Below are 17,417 nucleotides of genomic sequence, written 5' to 3'. Positions count from 1 at the left end.
TGTTTACTATATGATTGCTGTGATTGGAAACAGCAATCACGTGGTAAAACACCATGTGATAACCCAGACACAGCGGTAATGCGTGACACGGATCGCTGGGCTCCCGGCTGCACACACTGAGCCACGCACGAGCTTCTAATACAGGCTGACATACAGGAATGGTAGCCCGCATCAGCTATAGGCTATGGGCGGATGGGAAGCGGTTAGTCAGACTTGCATTTAGATCTGAATTCAATTTTTTTTATCTAGTTGTGTTACAGCCCTTAAAGTGATTCTAAATGCATTCTATGCATGAAGGTAAAAAAAACCTTCAGTTTGCAGCTCCCCCTGCAGCCCTCCCAATACTTACCTGACCCCTATCTCGATCCAGGGCTGTGCAGGAGAACAGATGCTCTCCTGGGCTCTGCATCCTCAATGGCTTAGACACAGAAGCGGGATTCACTGGCTCCCGCTGCTGTCAATCACAGCCAGTGATGAGGGTATGGGTCCGAGCCCCGTTCTTTGTGTCTTAAGGCATGGGAGTGAGCATGCATGACTGCCCCCAGAGCAAGCGGCTTGCTCTGGGAGCACTCAGCAGGAGGGAGGAGGGAGGAGCCAGGAGCGCAGAGTGGGGACCCGAGAAGAGGATCTGGGCTGCTCTGTGGAAAACCATTACACAGAGCAGGTAAGTATAACATTAATAATGTTCATTTTTTTTTTTAACCTTTAATATCACTTTAATGCAAACCAAATAACTAAAATCCCAAATAGGGTTTAATATATTATGTATTTTTAATGCAATTTTACATTTTTAAATCTGCACCAAAAAATACATGAAGATCCTGCCATAGAAGTCCCTCTTCAGGTACTTCCTATTTTAGGATGAGAATTTTCTGTCCCTGTCCCCTAATTATGCCTCCTTTGTCGTCACTCTGCCATATGGGCTTCCGATGGAGACTACAGTAAGCTGTTTCAACACACATTATGCACGCTGGGTCCATTGTTGTCACAATCAGGAAAACCAACCGTGGAAAATGACATGAAGCTACAGTTAGAGTGCATGCATGTAGAGAGAGAGAGTGATTGCAAAGAGACTGCAGGGCATCGGCAGTACTGAGATATAACAAAAGATTAAAAAAAAAAAGTGGAAACAGGTACTTTATGAAAAAAAATTACAATTGTTTACAATGTTTTAGCAAACGAAATGTCATTTAATTAGGGTTTACATCAACTTTAAGTAAGCATGAATGCAGCATACTTTATTTTGGAGGATTTGCTGGGCAATTATCACATGCCTATGGTGGAAGGCAGATGTCTGATGGCCAACCACCGATTGTTCTCCACCAAAATAAACACTGCCGGCAGTATCTGCCTATGACACCCTCCTCCTTTCTCCCTCCCTCTGTACTGACAAAACCATACTAGTTTGGCAGAGCTGTGCTTGCACATTATGGAGTTCTCCGCAGCACATACAAGGCCCCGAATGTTCTCTAAAGCCTACTTAATTGTATTTTTGGCTCCTTTAAATGTTATTTGTGTTATGATAGTATGGTATATTTCAATAGACAGCATAAATACTTTATTGCTAAATTATTTTAATTCTTTGGGTTTCAATGCATTACTGTTAACATGCTTTTTATACTTTTTTTTATACTTATTGCACTGGCAGACACAAACATGCACACACACTGTTAAGTTCTCTCTGGGCTTAAAACCTTTAAAGGAACTTATTGGACATATATAGGCTTGTATTTTATTGGTTTCAAATCATTGTTTGTAATGGAAGAGTTTTACTGAATGTATATCCAATTACGTTTTATGAATGTGCATAATTACATTTGTATAAAATTGTATTATCTAATTTTGTTATTTATTACCAACTGATCGGATCAAAAGCCATAAATAAGATCTTTTTCATGTTTCCTTTGATATTAGATATGTTGTCCCAATAGTTTATACCATAATGTATGAATAGTGCAGACCTACTTTCTTTTGCCCTCCTTAGGGCTTAAATCACTATTAAGACACAGTAGGTAGAGTTTTGAGGAAGAAAAAAAAAAAAAAAAAAAAAAAAAAAAAAAAAACAACTGCAATCCATCTTTGCATAAGTAATTCCAAAAGGCATGGAACCCATGTTATGGGTTAGTGAAAATAATGACTAAAATTGATGCAGTAAACATTCCAAAAGGAATTGGGCCACATAGATAACAGGATACTCTGATTAGTGGAAGCCTTGAGCAAAAATGTGTCATGAAACTCATTAAACTTATAATTTTAGCTCAATTGTATTAATATTTAATGTGAAGACATTTCCATTATAGATAGGAAAGGGCTAAAAGTGACTAGAGGTAAAACACCGCTTTTGTTCATTTTTCACTCCTCCATAACTTTTGCACATAATAACCCTCAGCATTAATCGGTTCTATGTGACTAAACAAGTTGGTTTAAATAAGTGATATGCAGTGTCTGGTAAAAAAAAATATCAAGATGTGCATTCTTACCTGGAAAGCCCACTGTTTTCAGTACAATTCCAGAGGAGCCCTGTGGTAACATACCCTTAGGTGAGGCTCCCTCTCCAACAGGAGTACCCAGTGTCTGCCCTCTTGCAGATGCTCCTGCTCCATCTTGCTCATTATCCCCACTCTGCATTGCTCTTGCCGTAGCTTGAAGCATCTGGGAACAGGTAGCATCCCCAGGAGGAGGCAATCTCAGTAGGAGACCAGAATAGAAATTTTGATATCCAAGAAGTCTGGAAGATGAAGATGATGGAGAATTTGTAGTGGTAGTATGGGTGGACTGAGAAGGTTGATGTGCAGGGGGTTCCTGCCCTCCTACCCCTTTTATCTTGCCAAGGTGGACCTTCATGTGGTTTTTCAGGAACCAGGACTCCTTGAAGCATCGTCCACAAACTGAGCATCTATGGTCAAAGGAGTCCTTATGCTTACGCATATGGCCTTTTAGGAACCAGGACTGAGTGAAGCTCTGGGAACAAATCTCACATTTAAACTCAGCAGGAGGCAGGGCGGGAGTTGGAGTTGGTGTTGGTAGAGGTGGAACAATCTTGGGTCGCTGAGGAGCTGAATGTCTCCTCTCAACATGAACTATCAGCTCCCCCTCCTGAGATGCTGCAAAGTCACAGAGGTGACATTTATAAGGCCTGTGGAGAATTCTGAGGTGGCGTTCCAGTTCAGCTGCCTTTCGAAATTTACCTTTGCAGAAAGGGCAAGGATGGCGAAGTGTGGGATGTGTAGCTGGAATAGTCAATACAGGGACTGGCTCCTGTACATCTTCTATAGCTGAATTTGATATTACAGGGGAATTTGGTTCTTTCTGATGCTGGTGCCCCAGCAGCAATGGCCTTTGGGAGTTTGTCTCAAAATGAGTCTTGTGCCCTCCACGACCTTGTGCAAGGTTTCCACGCACCCTGTGGGTGCTTGCATGAAGTGCTAGAATGCTGATAAAACGGAACTGCTTCCCACATATCGTACATGGAAATTGACGGGACTTGGAGCTTGAACCATCAGAAAAACCATTGGAATGGCGCTGAAGATCCAGTTCTTCATCAGCAAAAGAAATCCCAAGCAGGGAAGATGGGGCAGGTAGAGATGCAGGTGGGGGGGAAGGAGAAGGTGAAGTCTGAGATGGCGACAGGGAAGATGGAGGAGGAGATGGTGAAGTTGGAGGCAGTGAGAATAATGGACAGCTGTCAGGATTTTGTGGGGAGGATGGAATAGTTGTTACACTGGGAGAGCCTGGAGGTGTGGAAGAAGCAGAAGAGTCAGCTGGTGGGCACAAAGAAGCTGGAGATGGAGATGGAGAAGGAGAAGGAGAGACTGGAAAAGGGGATTCAGATGGTGGAGGGGGAGAAAGAGCACTTGGAGGTGGACTTGGAGCAATAGGAAAAGGACAGAAACTAACTCTTTCAGGAGAAAGGCTTTCAGGAAGGGCACACAGGGAGACAGGGGAGGGGGAAACTGGAGAAGAGAGCGGGAGAGAAGCTGCTACGGGACTGGTACGAGGTAAAGGTGAAGACTTTGATGGAGAATTCTGAGAAGGGAGAGACAAATCTGTGATATGAGGAGGAGGTGAAAGAGAAGCAGAAGAGGAAGAGATATGAAGAGATGATGGTGGGCTTGGAGGAGAAGCAGGTTGAGGAGATGTGGGGGATATGATCTGTTGAGAAATAGATTGTGGAGGTGATGAAGGATTCATATGGGAAACAGGAGGAGACTGAGAAGGAAGGGTTTGAGTGAGAAGAGGTGGAGCAGAGTCCATTGCTAAAATGTCCCAATGGGTCTCTCCAGGGATGTTAGTTATTCTCCTAATCAAAGATAAAACACAAACAAATCAGATGTTTTAGGTAGATCAGATGTTGTGAGGTGTATTTTTACATTTTAAAAGGAGAACATTTACATTTATTCAGAAACATTGCTTTCCTCATACACAAGAAAACATGTAAATTGGAAGTTCACCCCACAATTATTCTATAAACATTAAACAACCATATAGCAAAATGTACCTTGATAAATTAATTGCACCATGTTTCACTTCTGTCTGCTCTTTAGCTGTCCAGTAATTAGCAATGGAAACTGCTGGGCATGTACCAGTGACAGCATACAATTCATAGAGTTGCATAGCCACTTATTGCAATCTATATCTTTGACAACATCAGGGCACAGAGGAAGCATTTACAAGTCTGGCTTTGCAATCACAAGATGTAGGTAGAATGAGGGGGGTGAGCAACACTGTAGGGAAGATTTATGAAACTGGAGCACTCAGAATTTGGTGCAGCAGTGCATGGTAGCCAACCAGCTTCTATCTTCAGCTCTTTCAATTAAGCTTTGACAATAAAACCTGAAAGCTAATTGGTTTCAATGCAGAGCTGCATCATGTTTTGGAAGCTTCAGTTTTAGTAAATCTCCCCCTATGAGCTGCATGGTGTCAGTGGTAAATAGCCAGCAGTTTCCAATGATGATTACTAGACAGCCAGAGCATGGAAAGAAGTCAAACATGGAGTTATGCACATGCTGTCACATGCCTAACATGCATATCATAAATATATAATATCCTGGCTATTTTATATACATAGAGTAATTCTAGGGTGATATTCCACTTTAAAGTGGAACTAAACTTTCTGAATCACCACTATTTTTAACCCTTATGCTGCTAGCACTTGTAAACAAATAGGAAAGTATATCATATTTACTTGTTTAAGGCTCCATGCACACTAGCATTCTTTAGAAGCTTAAAAATCACTAGAAAAAAATTATAAATAGCATTTTGTGCTGCTTTTTAGTAGCATTTTAATAGCATTTAGGAGTGCTAGCGTTTTACAGTACATGAAGAAAAAAAAACAACCTGTTTTTGTAACGTTTTTTCTGCTGGCAAAACACTCTTAAAAACATTTTTCTGCTCATGTATGCTGGAGCTTGAAAAACACTTCTAGCATAAAATACTGTGCATGTACACATAGGATAACACTATTAGCTTCTAGGAGCAGGAAAAAAAAATGCTCATAATAGCTTCTAGGAGCTTAAAAAAAAAGCTAGTGTGCATAGAGCCCTAAACTGTTTTTTCTTTACATTTCTCCAGTCACTTCCTGGTTTCCAGGCCTGGGCTAAATTATGTCATACATCATAGGAGTCTTCAGGAGGGGAGGAGAGGTTTCTCAGCAGGCCTTGCCTAAGGGCAGATGGATTCCAGGAAGTAAATGCTACATGACTCATCTTCCCTTACTTAAGATAGCCAGGGCCAGAAATGCTAGGGGGTGTATTTCAAAGTGATTTCTCAGGATAATAAAGCATGGAGACATGGATAAATGGGCGAGTTTGATTTTAATATTAAAAATTAATGAAATAGCCTTTCTTTTTTGGTGCAGTTTAGTTCTGCTTTAAGGAGAAGAGTAAACTTTTTCAGGACCAGTGCATTCAATGAGTCAATAAGTAACAGCTTTTTTGGCTGAATAATAAACTATTTGTGGATTCATGTAAAGACACTGACCATATATTATACACCTACAAACAAGATCACTAGACACATTAAAACATTTTAACATGGCTGATCGGTTTTTAAGTGAAAACAAGGTAGGCTACATACTAAACTTGCGTGAAGCCATGTGACACAGACAGTATATATGTTCCTTCAAAAAAATACAACTGTCAGTCACTAAGGAATGATTATGGCATTCCCATGTTTGTACCCATGTTCCAGATACTTTGTTGTTACCTTCTTCTTTGTAAGTCCTATTTTGGTAGAGTGAAGGGATAAATCAGTAGAAAAGTGAGTTCTGTTTTCGTACACATAATTGTGGATAAAATATGCAAGTAATGAATGACCTTTATGGGAAATTACAGATGAAATACACAAACTCCTCACTTCAAAATCTAGGCCTCTAAACAACAGTGGCTTGTTCAGTGCACTGGGTTTTTTTTTCTTTTTCTTATATATGTACTGTTCACTACAAATGCACTGTGTGCATATGCCTTACTCCTACAGCAGACAATCCTTTGGCTGGATGAAACTATCACCTTTACTTTTCGAGCTATGTTGAGAAGGCTAGTAACATTCAAAAGTACCTTTTCAGTACAATTGCCAAATAGCAACGGTGAGTGATTCACCCTCAAATGCCAGAATATAACTCAGCTAATGACTAATCCTAAAATTCCACCAGAATAACTGTTATTTGCAACCCTGGCACAATAAAGGAAACATGTCGTAAAGAAGTATGCAGCCTGTCATTGCTGATCTCTCCATCGGAAAATACAAGTCCTTTGGCTGTCATGCTTATCCAGTGGTGTCAGTGAGACTGACAGAGAAAAATGTAACATAAAACCTGGCATTATTTTTAAGGGCTTTTATGTGGGTAATTTTGCATTAACAATCTACAAAAATACATGAAACATGTAACAAAAGATTTTATTCCAAGCATAACAAAGTGTTACAATTTTGCAAATTCTTTAAAATCTGTGGTTTGCAATAACGCCGCTTCAATTTAAAAAAAAAAAAAAAGTTCAGAAAAGCATGTCCGAGTATCTAGAAATAGTGACATTTTATGAAAATATTTGTGGTTACAGTGTAAAAGTACTTTTAGCACAGTTATGTAAACTTTACGTCTTCCATTACACCCCTCCAAGTCTTATACATACCTGTCCCCACTCCTCTGAAATCTTTGCTGTGTGGCCTGCTGGGCACTGCACATTCTCGTCACTGAGACAGGCTCCACTCATTCCTACAGAGGCAAAGGCAGTCTATTATTCTTCCCAGCAGTGGAAGGCCTTTACACAGAAATGAATGGAGGTTCTTCTACAAATGCGCAAAAGAAAGCACAACATGGCCAGGAGACTTTCAATGCACAGACTGTGAGATGCCCAAGCAGGTCACACAGTGAAGTTTTTGGAAGATTGTCGAGGGTATTTAAAGGGAAAGTTGTCAGGGTATACATTTAAAGCTAGGTTCATACAAGCCCATGCTCTGAAAAGTGCACTTAAGCAGTCACTAACTGGGACTAAGATGCTGCAACTATGAGCCAAGCATTTGGCTTTTGAATGGGGCCTGGACCCATTGACTTGAATTGCCAAGTTTGACAGGAAATTCTGCCTGTTAAGTGGACATGCCATGTTAAAAAAAAGTATTGCAGCTGTGGCATATGAATGGCCCAATCTGGCTGTATTTTTGTGTGAAACAATCCTTAACCGTTTGCCCGCCATGCTATAATAGAACTACTGCTACAGGGTGGCAGGGCTGCGCAAAATCACATTATATATATGTGATTTGCATTCCTGGGTAGGGGGAACCCAGCGCTCGCCGTGCAAATCTGGCAACTGAAAGACCTGTGTGTAAAACACAGGCCTCTCTTCTGCCAGCAAGGACATGCTGCTTTGTATTTCTCTGCACATCAGAGAGATACAAAACAGCATGCCTCCCTAGTAAAACAGCACACACACAGTAAAACACACACAGCATACAGTTACTCTTCCTGCCCTGTGTCATTAGTACAGTGTCAGTGCTTTTTATTAGCACTGATCACTGTATTAGTGTCACAGGGGATGTCAGTGGCAGTTAGTTCCCACCCAGTGTCAGAATGCCCGCCACAGTCCCGCTATAAGTCGCTGATTGCCGCCATTACTAGTATTAAAAAAAAATTAAAATAATAATTCCAATATATATACACACACCTCTGCTTTTTTATTGAAAAACTGACCATACTAGGTATGAGAACACAGCATGGTCAGTTTTCTAGCTATGCTGGGAACTCAGCCTACTCTCCTTTGATGATCAGACTTCTGCTGACACGCCTTCCCCCCTGTACAGCCATTCACTGGGAAGACCAGTGTATGCTATTTCTCCTCTCCAAGCTCTATGAGCTCCTTATGCAGCTGAGTACAGAGAGTATGTGATCAATTACATCATAAAAAAGGGGAAAAGGTATTTATGTTTTTTATATGCAAATGTTTTGGCTTTTAATTTTATTTTAAACTGAATGGGTTGTTTTTCAAGGTGAGGGTTTACATATACTTTAACCACTTCCTGCCCGGCCTATGGCCGAATGGCGGCCGGCAAAAACCCTCACCTTTCTGGGTGGACACCATATGGCGTCCTTTTGGGCATGCACAGTTTGCGCGCCTGCAGAGCCACGCAGCGGCACGATCTGTCACCGGCCATGTACCTCGGACACGGCCGATGACAGATCTGAGTACCGGCCCCGTTGCCGGTACCATGTGACCTGCTGTGACCAATCACAGCAGGTCACATGACAGTTGTATACAATGGATGGCTTCATTCATGCCATCCATTGTATATTAGTGTGTCTAGCTGTGAATGGTCACAGCGATCACATGCACAAGCTGGGCCAATCACAGCCCAGCTGTGCGATTAGCCATTGCCAAATCACAGCGAAGAAAAAAAAAAAAAAAAAAAAACCCCCAGAATGAATCGATGTCATTCAGGTAAATGCTTGCTTATAGCAAAGTAATTCTTTTGCTATAAGCAAATTGTGTAATGGTACTGGTACTATGGTAACATTGTACTACTTTGGTCATAGTGAAATGAGAAAAAAAAAAAAAAATCTTAAAAAAAAAGAAAAGAAAAATGTAATAAAAAATTAAAAATAAAAAAAAAATTAAATTATATATTTTTTTTCATACTGTCACCAGTCAGTGTCCCTGATCACCGCCATGCCAGTTATATGACGACGCTGTACTGCACTGGTGACAGTATGTAAAAAAAAAAAAAAGTGAAAATAATTTTTTAATTTTCCGAAAAATTATGACAAAAAAAATACAACTTCAAAAAAACTCACCATGCCTCTTATGAAATACGTCAGACTGTCTACTTTGCAAAAAGGGGTCATTTGGGGGATATCTGTACTGTTCTGACATTCTTGGACCTCAAGAAATTAGATTGGGTGTCAGTACTTCAGGATTGATCAATATTCAGATATATCCCATAGTTGTGAACTCTATAACTTTCCTACAAACTAAATAATACATCCTAATTTGGGTTATTTTCACCAAAGACATGTAGCAGAATACATCTTGGCCTAAATTTATGAAGAACAATTATTTATTTGCAAACTTTTATAACAGAAACAAAGAAAAACGTGGGGTTTTTTTTCAACATTTTCGGTCTTTTGTCAATTTAGCAAAAAATAAAAACCCCAGTGGTGATTAAATACCACCAAAAGAAAGCTCTAGTTGTGTGAAGGAAATGCTAAAATTTTAGTTTGGGTACAATGTTGTATGACTGTGCAATTGTCATTGAAAGTGTGAGAGCGCTGAAACCTGAAAAATGGCCTGGGCAGGAAGGGGGTAAAAGTGCCCGGTATTGAAGTGGTTAAATACCAGTGTCAGAAGGATGGGAAGTGACATGTAATCTCCCCAACAGGTACTATGATAATAATTGCAACTTTTTTTATTAGTAGTGGGAAAGTGTTAGAAATGCAGCAATTAAAATCCTTCTCTACTCTATCCAAAAATTTTAAAAATCCTGCAGCACTCTCTCTATGTATGGGATACTAATGAAGCAATGATTGGGAGAGCTCAGGAGACACCTGAGAGTAAGCTGCCCATTCAGTTGATGGCATTTTAGTAAAAATATGTTAGCATTATGTTGTATATGGAGGCAGGGCTACTGACAGGGAAGTGTAGGCAGTTTTCCTTTACCAGGCTAATTAGGGTCACCAGGGGGGGGGGACCAGCAATGGTTGTTTTTGGCTGTCTCCCCTGGGTGCAGTGTGCCCCTGTACTGCCTTGCATAGAGCCTCCTGAGGCTGGTAGCCAATGGGAACTCTCTTACAATTGATTGGCTTTTCCCTGGATTGGGGGAGGTGGTAAGCAGGGTGGGGGTGTGGCAGAATTCTCCCTTATTCATAGGTGGCCGCTCTGGCTGATACAGCAGCTGAAAATGGGAAGGAGGGAGGAGCAGAGATGGCTGCCCGGGGAGTCTTTCACCCCCAGCCTTGCAGTAAGCGGCTGATGGGGAGAGGTTTTCTCCTGCAGGAATTTCCTCCAACAGTGCTCCTTCACTGGCTACTACACTGCACACTGCTCCCAGCCCTGCCACTACATAGTGCATACTGCCCTGCTCATACATACTGCTCACTGACTGTCCTGCCAATAATTACTGCTCACTGACTGCCCCGCCATTACATACTGCTTGTTGACTACAGTGGTACTACATACTGCTCACTGACTGCTCTGCCCATACAGTCTGTTAACTGACTGCCCTATCATTACATACTACTCACTGACTGCGTCACCATGGCATACTGCTCATTGACTGCCCTGTCAGGTCAGCTATAGGGGTCCCATGATTTCTAATGGCAGCCCTGTATGCAGAGCAACAGGTATATGGCCCATTAAGATACTGCATGTGTATATAATATGAAAGATACATTTATAGAGGGTATGATGATATATGGCTGACTTATGCAGGCCATAGACGGGTCGTTTAATCGGCCAAATTTTCGTCCGCGGGAAAAATCAGTTGATATTCACACCGTTAGTGGGGCCAGCCAGTCGGACATTTTTCGCGGATCTTCTCATTTATTTTTATCGGTTATGCTGGAAAATCCATGAAAAAACGGCCGTTTTTCGTGGACATTGGTGGCAGCATCGGCAACAACCAATTTTTCGTTTATTGGCTGACAATTCGGCCGATAAACGGCCCGTCTACGGCCTGCATTAGGGACTCCTGTACATTGGTGATCAGATTCAAGACATATCAGCACTAAATACCATTAAGATTACCCCAAATGGCACTGCACTGGTGCTGTTTATATATACAGCTAAAAGGCAAACAAACCAAGATATCCTATCATGTTGCATTTCCTTACAACATTCACTGACACACAGTGCTCATGGACACAGCAGGCAAGCTGCCTGTACTGTTTAATTAACCCTACAGACAGACAATCTTGGTTTGAAGTGCGCCAGATGAAGCTTGATGCTGATGGGGCTCAAATACTCCCTGAATGCCCATATACAAGAGTCATTAATGTGACGACTCAGAACCTATTCCAGCTAGATTACTAACTATATATCATGATAAAAGTTTCTTCATAATGCAACAGTGTTCCAGGCCTCTTATACATTTTCTGAAACTAAACTCAAAGTTCTTCTATGTGATCACCCATATATCCCTCTATTGTATGTATCAAGTATAAAAAGACATGCAAGCTTCTGTAAGGTTGGGTGTGTTTCCCATGTGGGAGCATGTCCCTTTGCTGACACAGCGGTGACGTTCGGGGTGTGATTAAGTAAATATGTAAATGTCAATAAAATAAGTTAAACCTCACTCCTTAAACGAATCACATCTAAACCTTCCCAAAATTTCTGTATTACTTTAATCTACTTATTGTGAAACTAACATACTTCCTTTTTTTACTTCACATTTATTGATTATTTTCCCCACATGTACTCATAGATGAAGCTATCCAGAAAATGTAATAGTGACAGAGGCTGGGGCAATGAGCAGTTGCAGCTTTTTTAAACACTGTATATTCAGAAAAAAACTTTTTTTTCTTAGTTTTGGTAGGAGTGGAGAAGGATTATAACCCATGTAAGGTTTTATTGCTATCTGAGGCTCTGTTAGAAAGATTTATCTTGACTCTATCCTTACCAATGTTTTACCAGATAGGAAGTGAGGGAAACTCTCCAACAGAAGTACAGACATATGAAAATGCTTTTCTTTAACAGGAAATGGCTAGAACCCCTGTCAGATTTTTATTTCTGACTTTGTCCCTGGTAATTCACTTCCTGTCTAGTAAAACGTAGTTAGCAGAACAGAAAGTGAAGATAAAACAATGACAGGAAGTGAAGATGAAACTATGCCCTAGAAAATTTGGGCTTGAGATATACTTTAACCTGTTGCCAACAGACATACATAAATATTTGGCAGTGGACTTTCATGCCATAATGCCATATATATGTGTACAGGTATGTGTATATGTGTTGTGTGCTGGGAACATGTTTACAGCACTGTGACCATGCTGTCACTGACAGCTACAGGTCACTGTTTACAATCAGGAGCTCTTGCTTTCTCATTTGCAGGACTGCTAGGTCTGTAAGTAATGACAGAAAATGGAAATAAAGGCATGTTAAATAAAAAATAATTATTGAATATCATCATTATATACATTCACTGGGCACTTTATTAGGTACACCTTGTTAGCACTGGGTTGGACCCACTTTTGCCTTCAGAACTGCCTTCATTCTACATAGCATAGATTCAACAAGGTATTGGAAATATTCCTCAGAAATTTTGGTCCATATCGACATGAGTTACTGTTGCCTTTCTATCATCTCAAACCAGTCTGCCCATTCTCCTGTCATCAACAAGGCTTTTTCATCCACACAACAGCCGCTCTTTTTTTCTCTTTTTCAGACCATTCTCTGTAAACCCTAGAGATGGTTGCGCGTGAAAATCCCAGTAGATCAATAGTTTTTGAACTACTCAGACTAGCCTGTCTGGCACCAACAACCATACCACGTACGTTCAAAGTCACTTACATTCCCTTTCTTCCCCATTCTGATGCTCTGTTTGGACTTCAGCAAGTCGTCTTTATCACGTCTAGATGCCTAAATGCATTGAGTTGCTGGCATGTGATTGCCATATGATTGGCTGATTAGCAATTGTGTTACCAAGAAATTCAACAGGTGTACCTAATAAAGTGGTCGGTGAGTGTATACAATCCACAAATTGTTAGCATACATATAGATTTTTCACCATAAGTTGCTAAAAAAGCAAGGACTGTCCAGTTTAACAAGTGTGACAATCCTAATCACAACAACCCTGACTACTAAATGTAAGACACTGGTCATTAATTGCTCAGTTAAAAGGTATGTCTACCTGTGACACAAAAATGCTACAATCTACATTTGTTCACCAAAAATAAGAGTCAAAACTTATCAGAGCTCTTCCATTGCTGGCACCCGTATCCTAACAGGCCTTAGAGCCTGAAATTAGGGGCGGTAATTGATATTTTGCACCAAAAGCAGTGAGGGTCCTACTACATTTAGAGTCGTATTACACAAAGATATTTGACCTGCGCAATAGTGTAACTAGCATTTGCTACTGACTGGACAATAACTGTAACCTTTAAGTGCACAGATCAAGGGGACCCAGAGCATTCGCACACAAATGTCTAAAGCCATGTTTTACAAGTATAATGGTGCCAAGTGACCCATGGATTATGCTAGAAATACAATCCTATGTTTAAAAAAAAGGTAATTATTATTATAATACAGAATTTATATAGCAACAATCACCTTTGCATTATCGGGGGAGGGCTCTAAAAATGTAATTACAATGAAGGGTGCTGTAAAATTATTCAATTTGATCTGCTGTAGCAGTATACTGTACCTACCTATTAAAAAATTTTGCTGCAACAATTTCTCTGAATTACATATTGTTTTCCGGTGAATCATTTCTAGTGCTGATAAAATTAGTTGCACAGTGAGCAACATTACTTTTTCTATGGTATCATTAAGCAAATTATCTAAAATTCATCTTTTCTGAATGTTCAGATCTGTGGAAAAACCTTTAGGTAGTCCAAAATTGCCATCCATTGTCCTCTCAGAGATTCCTGGGTCATGCAATACATGTCTTAGGTATACTGCATGTGGGTGTTTGTGTTTCAACCCCAAACTGTTTTTGTAAGGCATTTCTAGAGGATCTGGACAATTAGAATTTTGAATTAGATCATATGGAGCAGTGTTTAGCTGTATTTACTATTGATTTTGCTTGAATCATGGTAATTGGTTTTCATCTATCTATAAAAATCAATATTAAAGTATCTCAAATGCATCCCAAACTGATCTCAAATGCAAGTTTTTTTTACCTAAAAACAGAACTGTATTGCATTTAACTGCATCTGGGTTTCAAACCCACGCACACTAATTTCATATTGTGCAATAACTTTTTATTGTAAGGGCCTTTATTCTTTGTAGGAAAACACTATTTATGAAGATCTAAAAGGTCCAGACTATACATTATGCTAGTAATTTGCAGCTTACCACCAATCATTTCACCTATTTCACCTATTTATAAAAGCATGAAATACACAGAAATCAAAGCTAAAACATAGAAACCAACACAAAATTACTGAAATGCATTAGCATAATTCATCATTTTGAATCAACATTAGGAGATTTATCCTTATATCTCCTGAAATATTACAAAAGCTGGGCTGTGTATTCACATTTAAATTTTTACCTTTGTTTTACTAGAAAAATGCATTCCCTCCCCCCAAGACATACCAGCAGGCATTTGTATCTCCTTGGCTGGAGGGATGAAAATATGCAAGCCCCCACTCCACCTTGCTAATACCATTTAATCTGCCTAGGAGTATCCCACAGTCTCGTGCACCAATCAGTTAAAGTTTATATGAAGACAAAACTGTTTTGTTATAGTTTTAGACAGAGCAGAGAAGGGTTAAAACTCCACCCTATTTTTCAGGTGACCTGGTCACAGAAAGGGAGAGTGATGGGAAAACTTACATTGTCTCTGCAATAGGAGGTGAGGGGAAATCTTTCAGTGTGGACACCTGTTCCAGTAACAACTGTCTAAAGCTGGCCATGGATGGATCGAAACTCATCCGGTTCAGAAGGGACCAACTAAATTTAGATCCATTTATGGCTGTTCCTGCTCGACAGAAGTTGCTCTAATGATCTGTCTCATTGGAAAATTTTTCTCAATGAGATGTAATGAGTCCTGCTGTCAGAATACAATGACCCAGCAGGGAGGATTCTTTTGTCCACCTTGCTTGTTTGGATGGGGGAACCTATTTGTTTTGTTTGCTTCAGCCTGCTGGCTGAATGAAAAAATAAAAATGATCTGTCTATGGCCAGCCTAAAGCTGGCCATAAATTAGTATTTTTAATGAAAATTCTTATGAAAAGAATGTTCTAAGAAAGTTTGTTTGTTTTTCTAATCATTAGTGGATAAAATCGATGTTTGTTTTGGACTGTAGTGATAAGAACATTTGAGGGAGCAAGATTGAAAATTTTCTCAAACAAATTAATTTCTAACAAGGTCTGGTTTTCATTTGGTAAAGTCCATTCATTCAAAAATCAAATGTCAAACAAAATCTTTCAAATGGCATTTGAAAGTTCTGAAAATGTTCTAAGAATTTTGGTGCAAATTTTCATAAGAATTCTCCTTCAAAATTCTAGCTATCTACAGCCAGCCTAAGAGGGAGCCCCTGACTTTGGATAGATTTGCTTTACATTTTCTTTTGTGTCTCTGGAGAGGAAATGCCTCCCGGTAATGGCAAAAGAAAAAAAAAATAGAAGAAAAAAAAAAGACTACTCTCTACTCTGTTCAAAACTTAACGTATATACAGTATAAAGCTAAACTATTTTTATAAGACTTAAGCTAGCCATACACAGACTGAAATTTGGCAAGTTCAGCAGGGACCTGCTGCTAGCTGGTTGTACACATGTAGACAGAGACTTGTGTACAACCAGCCTGTCTGTTTTTTTTCCTGAACGATCAGTGCTGCCAGTTATAGCTAGCAACACTGATCACTGTATTCCGCTGGTGGGGAAGGCTCCCCACCGGCAGAACACAATAGCGCTGCGGGGGCGATTCATCCATCTACATCCAATGTGTGGATGGGGTTATTGGCACATTTTTTTTTTTGTTTAACTCAAAGGTTGAATGCAAAACATGTATAATGTATTGCCTGCCTTAGAGTTGTCAGAAACTAAATTTCTGACAGAAATTAAATTCATAAGTAACTATCACTGACAGGAATGTGATGCTTTGGTCTAGTATTGCTATAGTTATTTTCTACAGAGGTTCCTTTATCAGTATTTTAGTAACTGCACTGGGAAAAACTGATGCTCATTCAAAGTTAACTGTTGATTTTTTACTGAATTAACTAAATGGTCAAGAGGAGAGACAGCTTCACTTCAATTTATAATGCCTTTTTAGGCCCCTTTCAGATAGGGTGGACCTGTCAACGGATCAGTCTGCTCAGCGGGGGATCTTTCCACTGATCCCCGCTGAGCAGGTAGATGACCGGTCTGTGTCCGCTCCACTGCTGCAGAGTATACACAGAAACATCCCGCTGACTTCTATGGGTCAGTCGAATGGAAAAACGGACCACTTGTCTGTTTCCACCCAACTGTCATACTATCTACCAGACTGATGGGGAATGAATCTCCATCCATCTGCTTTTGGTGTAGAGGATCAGATCAAATGCTGGAGGATGTCAGCAGGCCAGTCGGTCCATAGATGTGTATGGATGGTCCGATCGGGTCCAACTGTCAGTTTTTCAGGCGGACCCAATTGGACCGTCAGTGTGAAAGGAGCCAAAAACTCTTGCATCTGTATTATTATTTAATTATATGCCAATATGAATAGGCAATGAATCCAAAATGCTCCCCTGCCCTTTCACCAGAGAGTAAGTAGCAATTTACCAGCTCTCCACAGATAGTTTGCATATTAGAGTTACAGCAGACCAGAAAGGCTGTCTACTGTGGGCTTGGTTTGTGCAAGGAAGGCAACACTTGCAAGCTTGTAACCCTGAAAACATAGCGACAGAGGGTCGGCATCTCTTGAGGTGGCCTTCAAGAAGGTCAGAATCCCAAATTATGTGTGGGGGAGATTTACTAAAACTGGAATACTCAGAATCTGGTGCAGCTGCGCATGATAGCCAATCAGCTTCTAACTTCAGCTTGTTCAATTACGTTTTGCCATAAAACCTGGTAGCTGACTGGTTTCTATGTAGAGCTGCACCAGATTTTGACGCCTCAGCTTTAGTAAATCATCCCATGTCCTCCCAAATGCCAGAAACTATAATTCTACAAGAGTTTATTGAGAAACACATTCTACTTTGTAAAACAAATCTAATAGTCAGGCGTCCAAAACTCTGGCCATCTCTGTTCAAAAGTCTACATTGTTAGTTTTCGATTCACCTGCCGCATTTGCTGAAGA

At 40.2% G+C, this 17,417-nt stretch overlaps 1 protein-coding gene across 4 annotated transcripts in view; it reads right to left on the bottom strand.

Annotated features, from left to right (window-relative positions):
* LOC149447679 (zinc finger protein 219-like) overlaps nt 1–17,417 on the bottom strand; it is a 39,962-nt gene that overhangs the window by 12,269 nt on the left and 10,276 nt on the right. For 3 of the 4 annotated variants that reach the window (XM_089652196.1, XM_089652194.1, XM_089652195.1), the window contains exon 2: nt 2,481–4,300. In XM_089652196.1, coding sequence (XP_089508322.1) covers nt 2,481–4,254 — 1,774 coding nt within the window. In that variant the 5' untranslated portion in view covers nt 4,255–4,300. Of the gene's footprint in view, nt 1–2,480; nt 4,301–7,124; nt 7,208–17,417 lie in introns of all 4 variants that reach the window. The other variant, XM_089652193.1, reaches the window with a different exon arrangement.

The sequence above is a fragment of the Staurois parvus genome, unplaced genomic scaffold (assembly GCF_062004578.1).
Source record: "Staurois parvus isolate SC_StPar_1 unplaced genomic scaffold, SC_StPar_1.0 ptg000673l, whole genome shotgun sequence".
NCBI lineage: Eukaryota > Metazoa > Chordata > Amphibia > Anura > Ranidae > Staurois > Staurois parvus.
The sequence above is the reverse complement of the archived record's forward strand: the minus strand, read 5'-3'. Positions and strand labels throughout refer to the sequence as shown.